This window comes from Quercus suber, unplaced genomic scaffold (genome assembly GCF_002906115.3).
Source record: "Quercus suber isolate HL8 unplaced genomic scaffold, Cork oak 2.0 scaffold_51, whole genome shotgun sequence".
NCBI classification, from domain to species: domain Eukaryota; kingdom Viridiplantae; phylum Streptophyta; class Magnoliopsida; order Fagales; family Fagaceae; genus Quercus; species Quercus suber.
In genome coordinates, this window is record NW_027069516.1 from 617,138 (window position 1) to 643,084 (window position 25,947).

The 25,947-nt window shown below is 31.0% G+C and overlaps 2 protein-coding genes across 2 annotated transcripts; one reads left to right on the plus strand and one right to left on the minus strand.

Annotated features, from left to right (window-relative positions):
• The first annotated feature begins 11,453 nt into the window (after positions 1–11,453).
• Positions 11,454–15,479, plus strand: LOC111999520 (uncharacterized). The gene is made up of 2 exons (XM_024031647.2): positions 11,454–12,936; positions 15,193–15,479. Exons 1-2 carry the CDS (start codon positions 11,657–11,659, stop codon positions 15,239–15,241), a joined length of 1,329 nt encoding a protein of 442 aa, XP_023887415.1. The 5' UTR covers positions 11,454–11,656; the 3' UTR covers positions 15,242–15,479.
• Positions 15,480–16,281: 802 nt separating this feature from the next.
• On the minus strand, positions 16,282–21,560 carry LOC111999521 (probable flavin-containing monooxygenase 1). Its single transcript, XM_024031648.2, has 5 exons — positions 21,081–21,560; positions 20,306–20,546; positions 19,040–19,218; positions 17,444–17,793; positions 16,282–16,674 (listed from the first exon to the last, which is right to left on the minus strand). The coding sequence occupies exons 1-5, from the start codon at positions 21,558–21,560 to the stop codon at positions 16,326–16,328; spliced, it is 1,599 nt and encodes a 532-aa protein (XP_023887416.1). The 3' UTR covers positions 16,282–16,325.
• Positions 21,561–25,947: the final 4,387 nt, after the last annotated feature.

Genomic DNA, 25,947 nt, shown 5'->3' on the forward strand with positions numbered 1-25,947 from the left:
TTGCATTAACTAAAAGAATAAACAATATTATTTTTATTAATAAACTTCAACCAATCATCTTATCTGTTAACTTATTTTAATACAAAGTTAATTACTCATTATCATCAACAATATCTATTTCAATAACATCTTATCTATAATAATTAAATGAAAGGTGACACCATAGTTCAACTCCGTGTGAATAAGGCAACATTCGTAAAATCTTTTTTTTTTTTTTTTTTTTGGGGTGAGGCAGGAGTAATTGGAGAAGTAAAAGGCTTAAGTTATGGAGAGAATATCTTATGCATCAAATATGTATATCCCGCATCTTATAGCATATTATAGTTGTGAAGTACATATACTATAAAAGGATGAAAAAAAAAAAAAAAAAACCATAGTTCAACTCCGTGTGAATAAGGCAACATTCGTAAAATCTTTTTTTTTTTTTTTTTTTGGGGTGAGGCAGGAGTAATTGGAGAAGTAAAAGGCTTAAGTTATGGAGAGAATATCTTATGCATCAAATATGTATATCCCGCATCTTATAGCATATTATAGTTGTGAAGTACATATACTATAAAAGGATGAAAAAAAAAAAAAAAAACAAATACATGAGATAATCATTGCAATCCACTAGCGTCATACATATTTATAAGAACAAGACTTAGGTACAGTATTTATGTGTTGTTTCTTAGGTTCTCATTTTAAAATTCTACTATGTGAATTTTTTTTTATGAGATGAAAATGTATTTTTAAGTTAATTATATAGCTAAATCTTAAGAGTAGAATCTAAGTAACAGTATCTAAGGTAACCTAAGTTTTTTCCTATTTATAATTCTCATGTTGAAGCAAGTAGCATCCTATGTAGGCACAGCAAAATAAAAGAAGTGTGTTAGAGCTTATTGCCATATTGCGATTTATAAATTGGTTTATGAACAAATAAGTGCTCTAAAATCTAAATATGCAATAGCTATCTTACACACCCACAACTTGTGAGACACCCATTGGATTTGGATATAGCAAATACATAAAATACCTTCTCTTAAGCATGAACATTTTTTTGTATATTTAAATATTGTTACACGGTATATATATAAAAAAAATAATAATAAAAAAGCTATTTATATAACTACGAATACAACATTTTGCATAACCATGTGATTTATACATTTATAAAAGTAGTGTTGGCGGACTGAACTACTGAAGTGTAATATTTATGCAGGTTGTTACTTGGTACCAGGTTGACTAAATTTTCATGAAATGACGAGTAAACCGAATAGTAAGACATTAATTATTCTAGGCAGCATTAGTAATACCAGTATGTAGAAACATTTAATGGTGAAGCTAAAGCCTGTTCCTAGTTTCTACCAAAAAGAGAAACGAAGTTAATTTATTGTATAACTGCCCTAATTTATAAAGAGAGAGAGCGCACACGAGGAGGAGGCAGGTCTGCAAGGTCTGAGGTGCATGCAGAGAAAATTCAATTGAGTCGAATAAATCGTGCGAATGCGACATGTAGAGTTATTTAATATAAAAAAACAAAGGATTTATTTCACAGTTCACACGCAAAATGCAATGGTATGGTGTGAATGGAATCCAAAGGAGGAGCGAGAAAGAAAGCAGAGGTGGTGGGTACTGTGTATGGATGAATGTGATTCGTCAAAAGGAAAATTTATCTGAAAGATTAGTAAAGGGTCGAGATACCTGTACCACTCCACGGGATTGGTGGAAGCTGGCTGCTTCGTTTTGGTTTTTTTTTTTTTCAGAAAACAATAAGTCTATGTGCATCCAATCCATCCATCCATACTTATTTCCATCCAACTCAACTCTTTCACGCTATCCACACACAACTGCTACACAAACAGCCCTAACTCTCTCTCTCTCTCTCTCTCTATATATATATTTCCTTTATTATTTTATTTATTCTACTTGCAAGTTACAACCATGACCCATTAATATGTTTTTATATTTGTGGTGAATTTTCTCTCTGGTACTTTCTTCTTCTTCCTTATTATTAATGTTCTTTGTGTAACTAATTAACCAAATAGTTGCGTGAAACTGCGCATTGTAAATTTTTTTTTTTTTGGGGCGGCAGTAGAGAAATTTTTTTAAAAGTTGAAACTACTATCAATTTTGTTATAAAAATGTTATAAATTAATATGATAATGAATATAATCGACACTTTATTCAAGTAGTCATCTTGAGTAAAAACTGAAGAGTGGTGTGGTAGAGGTTTTGGATTGAAAAATACCCTTGCATGAGTTAGTGACTTTGTTTATTGTTGGAGTTTTGAGTGTGAAAGCATTAATTGTGTGTATTGGAGTTTTGAGATTGTGTGTTTCTATGTTTGAGATTTTTGAGTTTGTGTTTGTGAGAGGTTTTATTTATGTTTGTAAGTATTGTTTGTAAGCAGTTGTGAGGTTTGATTGAGAGTAGTTTGAACTTAGAGCTTTGTGATGTAAAAAAATTGGATGTAATATTTAATTTTCTGATTTTTTGTTGTTGCTGTTGTTGTTGTAATTGAGTATATAATTTTATGTGTATTCTGATAATAGTTGTGTAGTTATATATAGTGCTTGATTATGTTTGGATTGTTTTGAAGAATGTTTTAAATTTAATGTAAAGATGCTCAATAATGCTTGAATTTAGCTAAATAATATTTTGTTTCTTAAAAAAAAAAAAAGCTAAATAATATTTTAGATGTTCAATTTTGAATTACTGCAATCCAACCGATTTGTACAATTTGACTCGTGATAAGATAAATGGGTGGGTTTATCAAATTAAAATGGAATGAGTTTAGGATAGAATTTATGACAAAGTATTTAACGGGTTTGAGTTTGGTAGATAATTTGAGTGTTTTATGAATGAGATATATTATGATGACAACATTTTTGCAACACTTTTACAATAAGTCTTAGATGATAAGTTGTTATTAGTAGTTATTAATAGGTAAAAAAATAATTTTAGTAGTAAATTTAAATTAAAACCAGTAATTATTTACTACCTAGGATTTGATTTGAAAGTGTTATGAAAATATTATAGATGTAACATTTCTCGACGAATAAATTACACATGTAACTATATCACTAAAATATGTTTATTTTTTTAAGGGAATCTAAACCATGTTTATAATCCTTTTCTTTTTTCAAAATCAAGTTTTCTTATCAACAACTTCTCAAAAAAAGAAACAAATAATAATTGTATGGTTGATGCTTTATGCATTTGTAAATTGTAATAGAGAAATGTTAACAAGTGCCGTTGGGACATTAGTTAAGAATCCATTTAAAAAAAAATTTGATATCATTTTTATTGAAAATGAAAAAAGCTGTCAAAACATTAATTACTTTTTTTTTTCTTTTTCCATAAATTTTTTTTTAATTGAATTGTTAACCAATACCTTACAGCACTCGTTAATATGACCCATTGTAATATATGAATAATGATTTGTTTTTTCTGACTTTAAGTGGCAAGTTGAACTTGCCGCTTGGCCAAGAAATTGTTCCAATAGGACCGCGACAATGATGGTGGGCTACTAGTAGCATTGTGCTAATAAAGCCATTCTCTTTTTATAGTTAAGCTACTTGACAGTTATTTGATCGATGGTCTAAAGTCTAAACCTTTAAATGTTTGCAGTTGCTCAATTTTCAGCATAAGACATGTTATTAATGAAAAAGGAAAGAATATATTAGAAAAAATAAAGGAAAATGTTAACAAATACTTTAAGATCATTAGTTTAGAACATATTTATACTTTTTTTTTTTAAATTTTGACAATTTTTTTATATTTTTCATAAAAATTGTATTAATTTTTTTATATATATTTATCCATTAACAAATGTCTTAAAGATACCTATTATCCGGACCCAAAATATAAAACCTCTATATATTCAATATCAATTGTGTGTACATAAAACATGGGTATACGTATACAAAATACGCCAAAGAGTTACAATAGAAACTTTTGAGCATTAAAAGTCTTGATTATATATGTCTTAAATCAAGGTTAATTAATATGTCTTGATTCTTTTTATTCTTCAAAAAAAAAAAAGTCTTGATTTGCAATTTTTCTTCTCAAAAAGAAAAAAAAAAAGACTTGATTTAAGCTATAATTTAGATATAGAAATAGGTTCATCACAGGTAATAATCTTGTAATAAATATAATAAATATGATAATATCCCCCTTAAACTTGTTGGGACGTACAAAAAGACAATTTGAGGTTGAAAATCAGAAAATGAGATTGCAAAAAGGCGAAAAAGTGAATGAGATTTAGTGATCTAATCAACAAGTTGATCTTTAGAGGAGACAACCTACAAATTGAGGTTGTTATACTGAAGATAATGATGAATAAAGTGATAATCAAACTCAATATATTTAATGTACTCGTGAAAAATATTGTCATAACCAAGTGATGATAGAGACTGACATTTAAAGATGATTGCCATCATAAGCAAGCTTCGCATAGTTTTTTTCTCCTCTGTTCTTTTCTATTTTCATGTTATAAGTATTTAAGATATGTAATAACTACAATATATATGGTAATAATTAGTAGTATTATAGTTTTTTTTTTCATTGACATTTATGCTCTTAGGTTAGACTTTCTTTCCTTAAAAGAGTATAAATTTATCAACTCTTTTTTAAAAGTAATAAAAAATAAAAAAAATTTATCAACCTGAACCAGCAGTGGCCGCATCTTATCCTCTTCATACTTTTAACCGATATTTTTGCTAAAGTTGAATAACATTTAGGAATTTATTTTTCATTTATTTTTTGTTTTGTTTTTTTGTTTTTTGTTTTTTTGTTTTTTGTTTTTTGTTTGTTATTATTATTATTATGAAATAGGTTCAAGTTACACCTGGTGTAACCCTTAAGAAGTTACACATTTTTTGTACCGTAGATTTCTAATAAATCCAACGGTTGAAAAAATAGCATTAAATAATTATTATTCTCCACCTCATTTTCCTAATTAATAATATTTTTTTCTCTATCCCCATTTATTATTTTCCATAGACCTTGTACGGCCCCCGCGTCATATCCTACATTGGGCCTTGGGCCCTGGCCTGGGTATATGGCCCATGAGGCCAATCCCTTTATACCCGGCAGCCCACCCCCGGGCCACGCGTACGGCAAGCCCGAGCCTTGCTTCTTCATCGTTTCTCGGCTACACCTTTCCATGGAGTAGATATTTGACTCACGGGAAGACCTGCACTGTACCTACCCGGCCTCGCCCCGGAGAGCCGCCGCTCCCGAGGACTATCGTGGAGGCAGGAACCAAGTTCCAACGCCACCCTCAAAATTTCCCACTCCTACCTGACCACCCACCCACTTACGATCGATAATAGTGGACCGCCGGTCGCACTCGTTGGCAAGTAATTATGACCTCTCCACTAAACTATGGCCTATAAATGCAGGAAGTTTGGAGAAGAAGGGGGTTGGAAAAAAAAATGGTGCGCAGTATGGAGAGTATAAGAACAGAGTGAGTAAAAATAGAAGGTGACTCAGACCCACGAGGAAAGAAAAGAAAGGGCCTTAGGTCTCAGCGAGAAGAACGACCCAGTGTTGGAAATCCAAACCCACTATACAAGTAAGTTGTGAGCCCAACTTGAGGCCCAGTCAGACGGGTTTCGGTATCGGGTGCGTACAGACCTCATTGAATGTTGTTTAACTGTGTCCCTTTCTTCCTAAAATTGCTGGATGTATATGAATCTAGGCAAAAAACAAAGACTAAAAAAGTTTAAATTTTTCTTCTCTCAAAATCCTTGGGTGCCGGCCTGCCGCATATGAGGTTCTCAGCAATGAAAAAAAATGAACGAGATATGATAGAGGAGAAGACATTGAAGAGGACAGGGTGGGGGTGGTTTCAACTTTGGTGGGGGACAGCCATTTACATTTACTTTTGAAGGAGGCTTCCCTAGTGGTGGTGCATTTGTTGGAGGATTTTCAGGTGGGTATGAATTCCACTTTTGATTTCAGTGAAGAATGGACTCCTCTTCCCCTCAGGTTCACAAAAGAAAGAAAAAGTGTGGTTTTATTGAGTAGCCCAAAACACCAATGTGACTAATTACTGACTGGTACGTGGCGGTAAATATTTAGGCAACCCAGAGAGGCTTGTTACTTGAAAAGTGTATCCCTTGAGAAAGATTTAAAGATATATAATTTGTGATTCTATAAATACATTGTGCCTGCCAGAACTGCCCCTAAATAATTCACAAAATGAACAAGAGCCTTGTGGTTTCCAGTTTCAATGCATTATAGCAAAAACACATGACAAAACTCAAATATATTTAAGACAAAAAATAAAATAAAGAAGGGAGCAGGACAAGTAGAGTGTTTATGTAAAGAAAGTATCAGATTTTGTAGAGTGTTAGTCAATGAGAGAATGTGGCAGAGTGTCAAAACTGTGTTCTATAATAAAAATAATTTTCGTTACTAAGCTTGCAAAAGTTTTTTTTTTTTTTTTTAAGGAAGAAAGGGACATAGTTAAACAATATCCAATGAGGCCTATGGAAAGTAATAAATGAGGATAGAGAAAATAAGTTATTAATTAGGTAAATAAGATGGAAATCTTTAATCATTTAATGCTATTTTTTCAATCGTTGGATCTATTAAAAATTTACGGTACAAAAAATGTATAACTCTTAAGGAGTTACACAAGGTGTAACTTGAACACATATCTATTATTATTATTATTATTATTATTATTATTATTATTATTATTATTATTTTGTGTAGATTGATTCTGAATTATTTTGGGATTCAAATGCTGAACTTTGCTGCCTGTGTACACTACACCGTCATAATTAAGAAGAATCACTGAATCAGTGTCAGAATGCAAATATGGAAATAACAAATTTAATATTAGTTCTTCAAACATATATATAATTTTCTGTTCCCAACTTATAAGATGTAGAAGCTGATTCGCTTATAACTAAAGAATAAGATATAAAACACTTTTTTCTTGGCTTATTTTCGCTGCTATTGCTGCCTGAAAACTCTGCTAAATGATACAGAAGTCGTGCCTCTATAACCTCCATTTAAGTACAGAAGTGAGGTTAAAATGTTGAGAGAAAGAGGCAACAAAGAAAGAAAATAATTATAATGATATATGGTGGAAAACGAGGGCATGCACGACATGGAGCATTTCTCTCTTTAACATGCCATGGAATTCCTTTACAAAAAGTCCAAGTTCTCTGTTTCATAAACAGACTTAAATCATGATGAACAATTTGTTCAAACAGAGAAATTGGGGTTTTCTCTTTTCTCAAAAAAATAATTAAGAAAAAGGGGGAAGTTTACAACAGTAATGGAGATTCTTTTGTCAGGCACTATAGGCTTTTGCTGACGTTTTTGCAAAGCCTGGTCCATAGTACTTGCCGCAAGATTTCAGGATACCCATCAATCACTGTACCTAAAATGCCCCTGGTATGAGTAATAAGAGGTTAACATTCTCCATAATAAATAACTAGTAAACCAAAAAAATCCAAATATTGAAATAAATAAATAAATGTATATATATATATAGAGAGAGAGAGAGAGAGATCCCATGTCCAAGTCCTGCGGTTGAGTCATGAGTGACACTACTAACTTCTTTTGTGAAGAAGAATTTGGGTTTAAATCTTCAATGTCTCACTTATTATTAAAAAGAATCTCTTTTGAAATTAATGAAGTAGATGGATTCATTTTGTTAACTATACACACGCATATATCCTTTAATTTGTATACATAAACATATAAACATATGTTCAAAGAGATAGATGCTCATACTACTTTAGAATCACTAAATTCACTATTGGGGGAGAAGAAAATTTTCATTTTTGTGAGGTCTCTTTATGATTGTACTTCTTTATCCTCTTTTTGGAATCTGTTGGAATTCTTTGTTTTCTTGAATTTTAGTTAATAGATTTGATCTTGGGTGGTTCTCTCATATACATTTTGTTTACTAAAATTTTGTTTTATAGGTTGGGTTCCAATTATAGGTAGTTCAATTGATAAAATATTAACAAAAGTTAACAAAAAAACCTTGTAGAGACTCAATTTGGATTGACCCTTTGTACGAATGGGTTTTCAGCCCAATCAAGCCCAAACAATAAATTTATAGAGAGTGGGTTAAAGGTTTAGGTGCTAGCCGTCGATCACCATGCATGAACTTTCTTTTATAAAAAATACTAAGAGTTTCTTTAAAAATGGGGGGATGCTCCTCGGCCCGTGGCCGAGGAGACCCTTTTCTTCTTTCTTTTTTCCCCCCTTCTTTTACTTTACTTGCTTTTCTTATATAGTTTTCATCTGTCTATCTCCTTATTCCATCTGTTGATCATCCATTTGCCTCTCTTCTGGCTGTCTGTCCCATCAGAGGCCTTATCAGTACTCAAGTGGTTCACTCTGACCAACGTTGCCCTGCTAAGGGGTTATATCCCCATTAATGCAGCCAGAGGGGTTAGGTGAATGCATTAAGTGCGAATGTGACAGCTTGCTCTGAGCTTGTCCCCTTCCAAAGATTATCCTTAGAATGCCGAGGACGAACAGGTCCTCGGCGTGGGTCACAAAAGAGGCTTTGTCTAACTTAGCCTTGGCTGGTCAGTCCTCCTCGGCGTTGACCTTGGGCCTAATACCCGATGGGCCGAGGCTATCGGGCCCACGGGCCCCACAAACCTTAATTAAATAAATTTGAAACTTAGAAGACTGAAATGAACAAAAGTAAAGTTAAAAGACTTAAATGAAATCTGACCCTCTAACTTAATGCAAACTCAATCTTACACCAAAATCAAAATCAATTAAAATGCAAAACTGATCCTATAACTTTTTTCATATTTCATTTCAGTTCTTTAACTTTACTTTCGTTCATTTCAGTCCTCTAAATTCCAATTAAGTTTAGATCTCTTTTACACCAAAATAAATTGATATATTGCTTTGATAGGATAGTTATGAAATATTTTTAAAATACAATAAATGCATATACTCTCCCCTCCCACATAATAGTGATTTTTACTAATAGTGAGTTTTTCATTTCAGTCCTCTAAACTCCAATTAAGTTTGAATCTCATTTACACCAAAATAAATTGATATATTGCTTTGATAGGATAGTTATGAAATATTTTTAAAATACAATAAATGCATATACTCCCCCCTCCCACGTAATAGTGAGTTTTACTGATTAAATTCATGGTGGGATAAAGTATTTATGTGAGAGATAAGAGTATGCATTTATTGTAGTCCCAAAGCATTCTATAATTTTTCAGTTTGATAATAAAAAGAAATCATCATGGAACAAATTTGATAAACTAAATTTTTAATGAATTGATTCATTTAATCTTCCACTTTAGTAAATGTTTTAATGAATTGATTCATTTAATTATTTATTTCTGTTCAACAATGAATAAATTTATTTTTTAATATTATATTTTAAAATAGGAACTTCATGTGTGAGAAAATAAGGTTCTACCATGCATGTGGTGCATTTAAAAAAAAAAACATCATTTAACCATCCACCTACGCAAATATTTTAATGAATGATTTAATTTTAATATTTATTTATATTAAATAATAAATAATTTTATTTCCTTAGTATTTAAATTTTAATAAAAATTTTGGACATCCTATTAGAAATATATATATATTATATTTCATACTAGATACAATTGTTTTTCACAACTACCTAACTAATAATTTTGTTCACACATTTCATTCCAAGCTGCAATAGCCTAAGGTTTTGCCATATGACACATTATTTGAGAATGAAATAAAATACTCTTGATTTAGTCTTCTACCTTAGTAAAAATTTTATTCATTTTTTTAATTCTTTTTTATTTAAAAAAATGATAATATTAATTTATTGTCATATGTTTAGTAAGGCGCATGCATCCATTTTTAAATATTATCTTTTGTAGGTGGTGCACTAATTATTCATATAATAAAATGAAAATTTTATGATTTTTTTCTTTTTCTTTTTCTTTTTTCTCACAAGAAAAGTTGGAAAAGAGGATTCAAATTTGGGTTTTTTCATGAAATTAATTCCATTGCTACACAAGGATCTTGTTAATTTATATGATTTTTTTAAAGATTTATTTTTTAAAAAACAATTAATTTGGAATATGGAATTTATGCTCAAGTTTAGTTGCTTTATTAACAATTGAAACTAAAATCAGTAACACAAAAAAGCAAATGATTACATGCAATAAAAAAAAATATAGAAAATAATTATGTAGTTAAGTAAATCAAAATAATTAAATATTTGTAAGTTCATTAAAACAATATGTTTGTGTATAGACATATGTTAATCATAATATAATTTTGATAAATTTTTTTAATGACATGCAAAATAATTTATTCTCAAATATAATACTACCTAATGATTATTATACATGAACTATTAAGATAAATTTTTACAAATTTTTTTTATTATATAAATTTATAATGTACTTGTGCATCATGCAAGAAATCTATAGTATATATAAACAAAAAACGTTTGACTTTTAGTTGACCTCATAATATTTTTTCTCATAAAATTTTGAAATCTCACAATTTATATATGTATGTGTGTGTATATATATACATTTATTTCTAATCTAAATTATATTCTATATTTAACCCTTCAATTAAAATTTTACCATCTTATATTTTCTTTAAATGTTAGAATTGATAATCTGTTTTTTTTCTTGGAACCTTCTTGCTGAATAATTTGAATAGTGTAGGAAAAAGATTTTCATCTTATATATTTTTTAGGAAATTGTGTTACTTCTTCCCAAAAAAAAAAAAAAAAACCCCTACTGCTCAAGTTATCATGCTTGCATGCAATGATTGGTAATAATGTCTGCTGGCTCATTTGGAGGTCATATAGATATTTTGGATTATCTTTAAAAAAAATTTAATATATATTTGTTTTGTCTTAAATTATGTCTTTTTAGATAAACAGCCATGTTATAAAGTAGTGTCCTAATCGTACACGGCACTGTAGATTGCTCACTAAGAAAAATGGGTGTAATTGTAGGAGTATACCCATTTTTACAACAATTAAGTTCTTACATGGTTATATTTTCATTTTATTCTATCATTGACCTTATTGTATCATCTATTATTAACAACTTATTACTACGAAGTATCTTGTAATTTTTTTTAATGGGCATTTTTTATGTTTCCAATAATGATGTACAAAGTTCAAATGCCCAATTCCAATGCTAGCTAAGTGAATCTGTTCTCAATTTTTCATTCATGAAGACAGAAAGAGGGTGTTATGTTTCCACTATATGCAGAGTCATGCTCATAGTGTATGATTAGTGTGATGTTGCATTGCAAATGGCCGAACACGTAATGCTGCGTAGTTGCGGTGAGGAAGAGACTAGTATCGATAAAGAGTGAGAAGCAAAAGCTGTGTAATTATGGTTGAATGAAAAAAGATGAATAGAAAGGGCCAAACCTCCTAACCAACCCCTTATAAAGTAGGTAATAAAAAGGAAACAAATGTGTTTGCCAAAACAGAGAAAAATCCAAAAGAGTTTGAAACCCAAGACTGTCCCCAGATATTTATAACGCCTTCTCATCAATGAGGCTCCTCCGGATCAGCCTCTACTACCTCTGCATTGTGTACTTTCACTATTGTCTTTAAGAATATAAGGAAAAATGAATACCCATGATTCTCCCAATACACCTCATCACCTAAGTTGAGACACTTTCTAGAGAGATAAAAATCATGAGGAGTCGATCTTCAAAATCAGAAACTAGGCAAGGAATGGAAATAGATCATAAGCTTAATAGTAAGCTCAAAGAGGAACCTCGTCTCTCTGGTGCTTACATCCGTAGCTTAGTGAAACAACTTACCTCCTCAAGAACCAAAGACCCCATGAATTCCAAAGACCCAGAAACTAGTGCTGTTGTTGCTGAAGGTTTACCTGGTGGCCAAAATTTAACATCATTCGGTGAAGCTTGTTTCAGTGATCAATCCCAGCAACAAGCACAGCAAGAACCTCCACAACCTCAACAACACAAAAAACAAGTTAGGAGGAGACTCCACACCAGTAGACCATACCAAGAGAGGCTTCTAAACATGGCTGAGGCTAGGAGAGAGATTGTTACTGCTCTTAAATTTCACAGGGCAGCTATGAAACAAGCCAGTGAACAACAACAACAACAGCAAATGCAACAACAAACCCAACAAGAACATCATCAACAACAACAACAGCAACAATTGTTCTCAGTGCAGTCTCAACCACCCCACTTGCACCCATGTTTTGAACAAGAAAGGATCAAATCTAGGAGAAATCCTAGAATATACCCATCAAGCACCCCCAATTTTTCTAATTATGTAGACCATCTTTCCTACTCATCATCTTTTTCTCATTCTCCAGGATCATATCCTTTCACTTGGTCCACTCCTTCTCCATTTGCAGCTCCACCTGTTGCTGAAAATCTCAATTTCACACTTCCAAACCAGCCCTTAGGCCTAAATCTCAATCTTCATGATTTTAACAACTTAGACACCAGTCTTTATCACAACCCTTCACTGTGCTCATCCTCATCATCTCCATCTCAATCATCATCCTCATCCCCAACTCTTTCTTTAGCTACTGATCAGGAAGTACCCAATTCAGTTGTGACTACTCCTGCACTAGCAGATCATGTTATTGAGTCTTCCAGTGGCACAGCTGGTGGCAGTAGTGGATCAGGAGACTTACATGCAGCCATGGATGATGAAGAGATGGCGGAGATTAGATCGATAGGTGAGCAGCATCAGATGGAATGGAATGACACAATGAATTTGGTCACATCAGCATGGTGGTTTAAGTTCTTGAAGACCATGGAAATTGAGGGTCCAGCTGAAGTTAAGGCTGAAGGAGCTGATTTTGAAGGGTGCCATCCATTTGATGAAGTCATGGAATTCCCATCTTGGTTGAATGCAAATGAAAACTGCTTGCAACAACATTTCAATGATGACTGCACAAAGGACTACTTACAATATCCTGCTTTGCCTTGGTAAGAATCCTATATTTTTGAGACTTTAATTTACACTATGTTTGGTTTAAGGAAGAAGGGAAAGGGAAGAGGTGAGAGAAAAGAAATGAATCCCTTTGTTTGGTTTAGGGGAATTAGGATGGAGGAAAGGAAAAGAAAGAGGTACACCGTTTTCTTCAGGGATTCATTTTCCTCATTAGTCCACCATTTTTTTGAGGTATTAATTTTCCTGTTTGGCCTACTATTTTGTTTTTCACAATTTGGGAGGAAATAGAGAGAAGAAAATGTTTTTTTTTTTCATTTATCTTTCCTCCTCGCAAACCAAACACTTGAAAGGGAAAATTCTTTTCTTCTTCTCTTACCTTGTGCTAATTTTTTTTTTTTTTTTTTGGCTGTGTTCCATGCCTCTTTTCACCATAGTTAGGTCTTTTTCTCTTTTGGAAAAATCTGCTGACACCAAAATTATTAAAATCATGTTTGTTCCTGTAAAATGAAAGAGGGATGTACTTTAGTTTCTATCAGTCCTTTCATCGTTGTTTTTTCCTCATTAATATTTTGAACCTTTGAGCCTTTTTCTTTTTTGGAAAAAGAGATGACTTGAACCCTTGGAGCATTACTATCAAGTGTGCCAAACATCAATTATTTGGCATTTGGCACACCAAATACCCAAAAAATGTCTCACGAGATGTTCTAAATGTAAAAAAATTTGACATTGATGAACAGTACACTCTCAAATATGGAAGCGTACGGATAGATGTTGTAAAATTTTAATGATTTTTTTATTCTTTTCCCTCTCATCTCTATGTCAGTCTCTTCCTCTCTTTTCTTCTCAAACACCGATCATAGCTCTCTCATCCTCTCATATTTTCTTCTCTCACCATCACTTCTCTTCCACGCTAATGCCGATGCATCAATTCCATGCCAACACTGATGCATCACTTCCATGCTGACACATCACTTCCACGCCAATCTCTCTCTAGCTATATTTTTTTTCTTTTTTCTTTTTTGGCTGTGGTTTGATGGGTGGGTTCGGATGGGTAGATCATTGTCCACCATACAGCGCTCCATCTCACACTCTCAAATCGCCTTGGTTTTTTTTTTTTTGGTTGATGTGGGTTGAGTTTCATGGGTTGTAATGGGCTAATGTTGGTGGGTTATGGTGGTGGGTGGGCTGATTTTCATGGGTTGTGATGGGCAGATTGCCGTCCACCTCACACTCTCAGATCGCCCTGTTTTTTTTTTTTTTTTTTTTGGTGGATGTAGGTTGAGTTTCATGGGTTATTTTTTTTTTTTTTTTTTTTTGGTGGATGTAGGTTGAGTTTCATGGGTTGTAATGGGCTAATATTGTTGGGTTATGACGGTGGGTGTGGGCTGATTTTGATGGTTTGATTGATTTTGGATTTTAGCTATGGTGGTTAGTGGTAGTGGGTTGGTTGGTTGATTTTGGGTTTTGGTTATGGTTGTCGGCGGTGGTGGATTGCGGTGGTTGTAGGGGTAGGCTACTATGGGTAGTGGTGGTGGTGTGCTATGGGCAATGATGGTGGTGGGCTGTGTAGTATATATTACTATTTGGAGTTTTTTTTAATTATATTTTAATGTGATGTATATATTATTTTAATATATGAGATAGAAGATTAGAACATGTGATAAATTATATATTGTAAAATGATATACTAAAATAATAAAATAGACTTCTGGTATGTTAAAATGACATTTTTTATAAAAAAGCTTATGGAAATGTTCTTATGCACCAGTTGAATGCAATGAGAAAAGTAGATACAACTTTTGTGTTATATCTATTATAACAACTATGATATAATAAATTGTAAATAATAGAAAAAAGTTAACAAGTATAATTAAAAGTAATAGACAAATATTCACAATCTATCGTGTCAAAATTGTACTACAAAAGTTGTCTTCCTAACAAAATTCCAATATCATGGAGCTGATGAGATCAGGTTGGGTTACTTCCTTAGTTGGTAAGGTATTTGACTTTATATATATATATATACACACACACACACACACACCCTAGGCTGCTAGGGTCATGTCAGATAATTATTGACTCTCCTGTAAAAGGTTGCCTCAGTTTGAACCGGCCACATGAAATTATATACAACTTTATTTTTATTTTTTATTCTATTCCTATTTTGCTTGTTGTGTAATCGAAAGGACAATTAAACTAATTTTTATTCTATGTCCCTTTTCAGTTGTCGGAAAATTTTGAGGTGTACTAATTTTTATTTTATTTTCACTTTGTGATTCTTTAATACACAGCATGGACATTGGAGAAATCGAATGCATGGACGGGGACTGGTTATCATGACAAAGGATTGATTGTTTTTTGTTGATCAAATTTTTGGCTCTATATTTTTGCTCCATTAAATTTTTGGTAGTCCTAGAAACTTTGTTTTCTATCTTTGATAAATAAGGCTTGCAAAGATCTCAAAGAGTTAAGACTTAAAAGAGTATGGTAGATGGCCATAGAAAATAATGTATGTAAGAAAGAAAGGAGTATGCTTTTCTCCTTTATACTCAATTCTTATTCCTCAATCTTGAATTTCCGGACCGTGCTTCTTTAATGTAGTATATGAGAGTGAATTAATGCACTTCGCACTAGCTTTAGAGGAATACTGGAAGTTTATATAGCTTTGTGGAGAAGTGGCAAAATCCTCCACTTCATAATTTGTACCTTAATATATACTGAATCATACAAAGATTATGCTGTATTTTGTTTAATCTTGGAAGAGTAGAAACATTCCAGAACATTACATTGAAGTTCTATCAATCCTGCGGTCCAAGTAAGAGTGTAAGACTGTGGTCAATAGGAACAAGTTGGTTGGTTAAGGCTTTTATAATCGGCAGTGATAACAAAAAAAATAGAATTGTATCAACGTGTCCAACGCTTATTATAAAACTGCCACAGGGTATTGCAACAGTGTTTGATGCAAGTATATATCTTTTCTCAAGCTTTCTTTCCTGGGCAAGGCCGGCCAGTTCCAAAGAAACTCTCTTACCAATTTTATCTCTCTCTCTCTCTCTCTCTCTCTTAAATTCTACCTTATACGCTAATATTTGACTATCATGCATGAGATCCTAAAATAACAAAGGCAAAATTATTAGGCACAAAAATATTAAGAATGCCTAACTACTCACAAATTGAGGGGCACCCAATTCTCAAGAATATACAAGGATGTTTTAATAAGTAGTTCATTTATTATAGATCAAATAACAACTAAAATACAATATATAAATGTTTCGAAATAATAGGAAACCTTATCTTATCAATACGTAAGTGGGGGAGGAAAACATCTCAATTTTTTTTTTTTTTTTTTTTTGATGGGAGAGCAAATATAATTTATGCACTAGCTAGCTAGCTCACCCCATTTAAATCAACTACTAGGTTTAATTTAATTTTCTTCTTCATCAATGTAGTCTTGACTGTTGTAAGGGCTAAAAGCTTCCGAAAGCCAATTCTTCTTCCTCCAAGCATTCCATCCCATCTCTTCACAAATCTCATCACTGTGGTTGATACTGAAAGTGGAAATGCAGTGTCGCTTGTAGAATCTGGTTGTCCTCTTCATGACTTGCATCTCTTCTGTTACTTGTGTCAGCATTTTCTCAACACTAGGAAGCTTGAATACATTATCAGCCAATCTAGCCAGCCAGGTGCACCGTAACTCCGCTGTGTGCAGATTTGAGACACTCTCAATATACCCCACAAACGCCATGTTGGGGATTAAGGGATGAATTGTGCTTCTGTTCATGACAATCATTTAATTAGGTCATTCCTTCGAAATTACAATTTAAATCCAAGTCACATATAATCTTGATCAATATGAAATTAATGAGTTACATGTCTTTGTCTTGTTTTCAATAAAAGGATTTTTTTTTTTTAATTTTATTTATATAAATATGACAGAATTTAATTCTATATCATTCGCTTTATGATAATTTCTTTTATCATCACTCAAAAATATCAATTAATTTTTTTTTTTTAAATGTAGGCGGAATTTGAATTTAAAATTTCATTCAATAACAAAACTTTATGAGTTAAGCTAACTAAAGCCAATGTTTTAGTTAAAGGAAATTAATTCCTTAGTAAACATATAATTTAAGTTGGTTAAACTTATTCTTTACTTCATATGCATGGACGTGCCAAGGTCTGCACAATCATGCACATTAAATATATATGTGGACGTGTGTGTTATATACACTTATAATTTAATTTGGATCTATGACTGGACCATTAGAAGCCACACTCAATACACAGCATGCTTTCACAGGGCTAAGGCTATATTATAATTTATTCGGTCTTAATTAATTGTTAGATAATTGGACATGATGTTGGTTTCATACCCTGCCAAAAGAATACATAAATAATGAAAAATTATTTAATACTTTCAATGTAGAGCAACGTTAACGTAGTATACTCTCTATCATTCTTCTTAATGTATTCACGGGAGTCGAAAAAATTTCATACTCTAAAAGTACTAATAATTACTTATGTTTATTTTAGTTTAAATACCTGTAAAGTGGCATGATCCCGGAGTCGTCCACTATGAGACTCCTAAAAGGCTCAGGAAGTACAGCTTGAAGTTTCTTCTTCCCATCATAACCAGTAGCAAGAAGCACAACATCAGCCTCCAATCTTGTGTTGTCTTCAAATTCAATTCCCCCATTCCAAAACCACCATTTTGATGTCTTTTTAAACTCTATCTTTCCCTTGTCTGCCTCAGCAAAGAAATTCTCTGGCAAGATAGCCATCTGGCAGGAAGCATAGTCCTCCACAAATGGATGATCTGGTTTCAGTCCATACTTCACTAAGGGAAGCTTCCACACCAAGTACGACTCTATGAACTTGGAAATTGCTCTTTGCTGTTTGGAGAAAAGAATCACTTATCTGAGTGTCAAATTATACAATATGATGGCACATAGTCTACTACTACTACTACTACTAATAATAATAATAATTATGATTATGGTGCAAATGGTTTTGGGAGGAGTTCATAGTAACAACGAAAGCAAATATTTTTTTTCCCTATATTTAATTGGGTTTGGGACTAATAAGTATAGAGAAGTGAATTACAAATTTTAGTATATGGGGAAGTTTATAAAATTTTACAACATAAATCTTATAAACTTTAAGTGTTATTAATCACTAGTCATTTGTTTAAATAACTCGTGCATTGCATGGAAAAGTTCTACAAAATATAATATTTTCTCTTTCTTTTATTTTTTTAAATATAATATTTCATAATTATATTAGTTATTAGTATGTATTTATATGACTGTGTTCCTCTATATAATTATTTATGAGGGCTTAGAGACACAACTTTTATCATAATTTTGATACAGATGACTATGAATAATAAAGAAAAAGTTATAAGTCCATGTACAAGTGATTGTTTATCATTTATAGCAGACCACTTCAGCAAGTTGTAATAAAAATTGTTACATATGGTATAAAATAGTCATATACAGAACTTAGAAGAACTTAGAAAAAGTGATTCTTTATTTTACCGCTTAAAGAAAATATGTCATGGCTGTATTATTATGGAAGATCTAAATATAAAACGTTTTATAAGGAATCTTTGTAGAATTTAAAGTCAATTAATATATAATAATAATAATAATAATAATAATGTGGAAAATTTGTGAAGTCTCTAGAATCTATGTGGCTCAATATTAAGAGATCAACAAAAAGTCAACTTTTTCTGGTTTATATATTATATATATTATAAAATATAGATATTTTTTAAATAGTTTCAATTGTATTCATTGTCATGTAAATTGTAAGTCTCTTGTAATAAAATCTATTTTTTAATTAAAAGAATTTTGTAATAAAATGGGCAGTGTCTTTATGCGTAGTGTCTTACATACTATTGTGCCCCAATCACTTAAAAAACAACAAAAAAAAGATATTTTTTATTATGTTTTTGAAATGACACCAATCATATTTATTATCACATCAATTTGTAATATTTTAATAGTAAAATTGGTAGAAGTTTTAGCAATTTTCATATCCATATTCCATATATTCATCTTATCATTTTTTTTCCTGAACTTATATTTTTTATTCATCTACTGAACAAAAGAAAATAAAGGAATATGATGAATTTACCATTGGAGATAAAAGAGCTAAGAACAAGGTCCTGAACAAATTTTGATTTGGCCTTTCGTGTAGAAACTGAGAGGACCTTGTTGAATAAAACAAGAAAAATGGCAATCCCCAAATCCTGTAAGACGGAACGGTCCAGTGCAAAGTCCTTATCACCATCGTGCATGATTGCCCATCAGGTCCTTTAAAAGTAGGGCAAAAAATGTCAATTTTCAAAGCCATTTTTCTACAAAAAGGCAAACCAATAATTTCATCTGGCTTGCAATTTTTATTAGCCAAAGACATATATAATAGGGGTGTAATATATAAGAGAGAAAAGAAAAAAGAAAAAAGAAGCATATCTGACTATTCTGTTCTCTGCGACGTTCTTGGCAATTCTACTTCATAGCACTTTCAATGAAATTTCTTAAAAATGCGTGTAAATATATCATATACGTATTGATGTCCAATCCAAATATTTGAAACTTTATTAGCAATTTAGCCCCAAAAGTTGGTGGTAAATAATTTTTTACATTTTTTTAATATTTTTTATTTACTTAGCAAAACGTGAACTTATGAGTTTCAATTATCTCAACTGGTAAAATTTTTAATGATTGTATAAGAGATTCGATGGTCTACACTAAAAACTGATTAGTGTCTTGATTAATCTTATTTGAACTTAAACTTATCCTCACATTGTCTAGTGTTGCTGACTCATAATTTAGAGTGCGCAAGATTAAAAATTGAGAATACATAATTTAGTGATCGACCAATCATTTTTTCTTCGTCACTCACACTCGATTTCTTAATAATTATAAAAATAAAATAGAAATTAAACACTCAATCTCTTAATAATTAAAAAAAAAAAAGAAAAAAAAAAGAAAAAAGGAAGAGGTTGTGTATATATGATTAATGAATGAAAAAAGACTTCAAATATCACACTGTGCCCCGGCCTGCCTATGTCAACTAGACCCTTGGCCTAAGTTGACCGTCCTAACTGTACCCACCTATGTCCTAGTAGAACTCGGAGTCTCTGACCCCAAAACAGGAAAATAAAAATAAATAAAATAAAATAAAAAATAAAAATAAAAAGAAAGAAGAAGAAAGAAAAAAGAAGAAAGGAAAACACTAGGAATCTAGTAGCACCTAATATGGATAGCACCATGGATCTTGGATCCTATATTGATCTTATAAGATCACATTTAGGATAAAAAACGAGTGTTCAAGAAAAAAAAACGAGCGTAACAGTATCATTGTCCGATTATATGTAGTATATATAATTATATATACCTTGGTTTGCCTCTGCGCACTCGACGGCTAAATCAATAGCTGATTTTTTGTAGCCAACAATTGCCACCTTCTTTCCTTTGAGAAGTGCACGAGAGGTTTCTTTGTCAAGTTTAGAGTAATCCAGTGAATGTAAGACCTTGCCTTGAAATACTTCTTGGCCTTTGTTTGGTGGAAAACTTGGCATTTTTGGTACGTCTCCATATTTTCCGATGCATACCACAAGAAACTCGAAAGCATACCACTGTTTAATTTGTTCCAAAATGTTCGATTAATCAGCAAAAAATAAATAATTAGAAAATAATCTAAGTGCGCCATTAATTTATTATATAATTTCCTAGAAGCAAACCTTGGAGGATAGAGAATATAATAATTGATATATTCAGGGAGTTTCAGTGCATGCGATTCTTGGTCTTATTTTATTTTGTTTTGGATAAACTATCAAGGTCTTAAAACTTATATGGAGTAAATTAAGATCCTTTCAGTGGCATGCAATTACCGAACAGTGACACAAAGCCACACAAGCATGCCTGCCTCTTGGTAATTGGCTTTTAAAAGATATTAAAGTAGAAGAACTAAGATTTTTTATTCTTTTATTTCAAATGTTTTTTTTTTGGATAATCCCATAATTAGGGTGCTGAATCATATCTAAGTTGGAAACACTAAAATGTGACAACTGACTTATAAGACTCTTTACGTGAAAATAATAAAAACAAGATAAAGTCTGACATAATTAAGAAACTCCTTAAAATCAATTAATAAGAGAGAAATGAATAACCTGAACAGTTTGGGATTGGTTATTTTCTATGGCAACCTCCCAAACAGGATGGCCTTTCAGCAGATTCCCGTACTCTGTGGATGTTTTGGAACTCAATTTGTGCTGAATGTTATCAGTACTCCGGCCACCAACATACCGGATTTCGATCACCCTAGAGTTGAACTTGATGAACTTCAACACATCAAAGTGTGTTGCATAGCCATGCAAGTATTCCAATATCTCAACATGAGAAGGGAAAGTTGAATTATCTCTTTCAGGCCAAGGGTAATCAGAGAACTCATAATCACAACGAGGGGTTTGGAGTTTAGTAGAAGTGAAAGAACAGTGTTTCCAGACACCTCCTATGGAATCTGTGGCCTCAAAAACCACAGGGCTATAACCCGAAAGCTGTTTAGCGGCAGCTATTCCGCTAATACCAGCCCCAATGATCCCAACCTTAGATGCTAAGTGAATGTGGCTTTGGTTTTGCTCGCAAGCCATTATAGTGTAGGACTGGGTTCGACACAATAATTAAGCTATAGCTTGCTTGTGAATTTTGTGTTGGTGTAGGAACTACGAGGATGTTCATGAACTATTTATAGAGTTGTGGACCAATTCTCGAGCTTGGCCCCATTTTTCTTTTTTAAATTTATCAATATCATGTTGTATATTTATTTAAGTGAAAATGGTAAGTTGCATAGTTACTTACTATTCATTCATGTGCCACTTCTAAACGGCTTTTGTTAATGGGTTCCTACACCCGGTTAAGGAACATCCAAAGGAATCTTATTTGCATTAAACGGTGACAAAATTTCATAAAAACTTTTAAATTAAAAGTGACTGGAATACTTATAAAAATATCATTGTTCTTTAATGGTCATGAATAGGATCTCTCTTAAAAATTCAATAGCATGTGTACTACAACTTTTATTATTTTATTATAATTTTTATTTGAAATAGTATTTTATTATAAATTGACATATCCTATGTAATATATGATATCCAATTTTGGTTATTGAAATCGAATTTTGTTTATTGAATTTATAGGTTGTAATTGTAGGATATATTTGAGAAGACAACTCATTTTGCATTATTTTGTATGTTTTTTAATAATAAAAAAATAAAAGTAATTCGATGATAAGAGAAGAGAGGGTGTGAATTCTAAACGTTTTCATTAAAATATCAAAAGACATCATTTTAACACAATATTTTTTACTAACTTTTAAGACATTTTTTCTAAATGACTATTTTATAAGACTTTTATTTTATATATATATATATATATATTGATTGAGAATCTTAATTATAAAATAGTTTATTGTTTACAGGAGTAACTCACCCGGCATTCAAGTGAGATTGAATTAGTGACTTCGCCTCACTCTCAAGGATGGAATGTCACTTGATTCAAATGTTTATTAAACAATAAAATTTATAATATCTCAAATATTTTTTTAGCTTCCAAGATTTTTTTTTGGATTCTCATTAAAAAAAAAAAAAAAGTTGAGAACATTTTTATGTTAATTAATTCTTCCATTATTTTGTCTATTGAAATTTATTGGTTATAATTGTAGTTGTAGGATATGTTTGAGATGACAACTCACATTACATTATTTTGTAAACCTTTTTAAATAAAAAAAATATTATTTATGAATTTAGGATTTGAACCATAAATGTTTTCATTGGAAATATCAAAATATGACAATTTAACTACAAAATTTTGATTAGGTTGGAAGACATATTTTTAGAAGACTATTTTGTAAGATTTTTATAATATATATATATATATATATAAATTTAATTGAGAATCTTATGATATAGTTTATTGTTTACATAAAGTAACTCACTCGGGCATTCTAGTGGGACTAAATTTGTGACTTCACCTCACAATCAAGGATGGAATTTTACTTTATTAATATGTTTAATAAATAATAAAATTTTTGATCTCTCAAATATTTCTTATCTTCAAAACTATAGTTGACAAGATTTTTTTAGATTCTCAAAAAAAAAAAAAAAAAAAAAAAAAAAAAAAAAAACTGACAACATTTTTATGTTAATTAATTCTTCCTTTGCTAAAGGCCTTGTAGCTAAATTGGTACCTCCCCATGCATAAAGTATTTGGAGGCTTAGAGGGAAAAAGGTTCGAGCTGCGGGGTTAGCATCACATTGTAATTATTTTTCAAATAATAATAATAATAATTCTTCCCTTATTTTGTCCATCGAAATTTATATGTTGCAATTGTAATTGTAGAATATCTTTGAGATAAGAACTCAAGTTACATTATTTTGCAAGACATTGATTAGAGAATGGGGGGATTTTAGCTACAAAATTTTTTACTAGTTTGTAAGATTTTTCTCCTTTATTTTTCCTTGAGAATCTTATAATATAGTTTATTGTTTACATAAATTAGCGAATTCGCTTCACTTTCAAGGATAGAATGTCACTTTGATTAAATTTTTTATTAAATAATAAAATTTAATATTTCAAATATATATTTCTTATCTTCGAAACGAGTTGACAACATTTTTTTTTATTGGAGTCTAAAAACAACGTTTTTATGTTAATTACTCCTTCCGTCCTATTTTTTTTGTCCTCTATTCCATTTTGAGATGTCCCAAAATATTGTCTTGTTTCTAAAAATAAAAGTCATTAATTTACTAATGTTCCTATTATACCCCTATTAATTTACTAATTCAACTTTTTAATAAATTTTTTTAAGGGTAGTTTTGGAAACTTATACATTTTTAAAAAGTAAACAAGACAATAAATGATATTCCCTTAAAAAGTTTGACTTTTCAAACAGGACAAAAAAATTGGAACGGAGAGAGTAATTAATTCTTCCCTTATATTGGTTGACCCAAAGTAATTAAACTTGTCCTCCGTGTTTTGTGTCAATGGTTCTCTGATTGATCAGGGAAAGTGCATGCATGTGATAACTGGTAATGCTAATAATTTTTTATACCAAATAAAGAAAAAAAATTGTTTGTCTGACCTTGAAGTGTCTACGGATTGCCATTTTTTGTTTAATTAACTAAGCACATTGCCTTATTTGATTAATTAAAAGAAAACGAAAATCCCTGGAAAGATAATGATAATTTTTTATAAACAACTAGATTAGTTAGCCTAAGACTCATTTAGTTCTTGTGTTCCCATAGTATGACCATAATTTTCAATAGGATTCTAAGGTGAGGTCAATGTGGTTTGAGATCTAATTGTCCCCTAAATTTTTTTTTTTTTTTTTAAAGAAAAAATCCCCTAAATTTATTTAATTTAACATATATGTTAGTTTCACTCTCAATGTATCAGTGATGTCAAATTGTACGTATTAATATTAATAAAGATAACTGACGTTTCATTAATGTTGACTTGATCTAAAATAACCATATAAACAATTAAGAAAGAAACTGTTTTAGTTTTGGCAGGTAACTTCTAGAAAATTTAACATGAGTAATGAATTATTTTTTTGGTTCAAATGAAATTTGACATGGCATAGTATATATACGAAACTATATGAGAAACAGTTTTTAATTTTAAAAATGACATAAATTTTAGGTGTTTGGAATATATTTCCCTGTTTGACTTTATTAATTGTGATATATGGAGACTGAAAAGTTGTATTCTATTAATTATAGTGTAGATAGATGATAATCAACATTTATTTAAATATTGATATAACAAAATCCAGTGCACTTATTTTAAAATATATAGATTGCTAGAATATTAGAAAATTTCTGATGCAAGTATCCAACAACTCTAAAGAATCCTAATTTGAAGTAACTATGATAAAACTATGGAAAATTATATTTTTTGCACTTCTGGCATGGGTGGGGTTATGTTCGTTAACTTGTCATTCGGAAAATATTGCTTCCTAAAGTTTGCCATTTGGCGCAAGTTGGATAGAAATTAAAAGACGTGCTGCCAGAATAAATTTTGATAATAGAAAAATGGTCCTAAATCCTAGTAGAATGAACCTCAAATGGGTAAAATATATTCTTTGTTTTTAAAGTAAGCCAAATTAACTCATTAATCCTATATCATAGTTGAGAAAATGAAATGTTTTCTAAATAAAAACTTAAATCAAAATCTATGCATGACTCAATTGAATGCTATGTGTTAACAGCTTCGTTTTTCTTTTCATTTTGACTTTTTGAGCTATATTATGCTAATGAAAGTAGGTATTCCATGGTAAGCTTCTATTTGGTTAAGGACCAATACACTGCATAAATATATTTATCATTGCATGGCATTTGCTTGACGTCTATGCAAACGCACAACTCTCATGCACAATATTACTATTATATATCTAGTTGTCACGTTACGGATCATATTAAAGGGTGTATTTAAGATAATTATTAATAAATTATTTTAAGAAAATTTTTATACTATTTTTATGAAAAATTAAAAAAGCTGTAAAAATATTTAAATAAAATTTCTTCTTTATAAAATATTTCTTAAAATGATTTACTAATAAATACGCTGAGAAATATCATTAATTTTTACTTTTCTTATTAGGTCTTTCTATTTCTAAGTTATTCTACAAGTGTTAAAACGTTTATTTTCATTACATAAATAATCAAGACGCTTACTTCTTACTAGCATAATATAAACAAAAAATGGAAGGAAATATCGAAGAAGTAAGGAAGAAGTTTAACGGAAAGAAGTCCATTTGAATTTGGAAGAAACTCAACAAGATTAGATCGACCTTTACTGAAATACATGTAGAGCGCAGCCATAAAGAGACAGCGAAGTCATTGTCTCTTTTACCCAAAAAAAAAAAAAAAATTATATATATATATATAAAAAGAAGTAGTCATTGTCTCTATGATTAAAAAAAAACAATTTGCTAACTCAAAGCATGCAGAGAGATTTTTTTCCCCTCCTTTTGGGTTC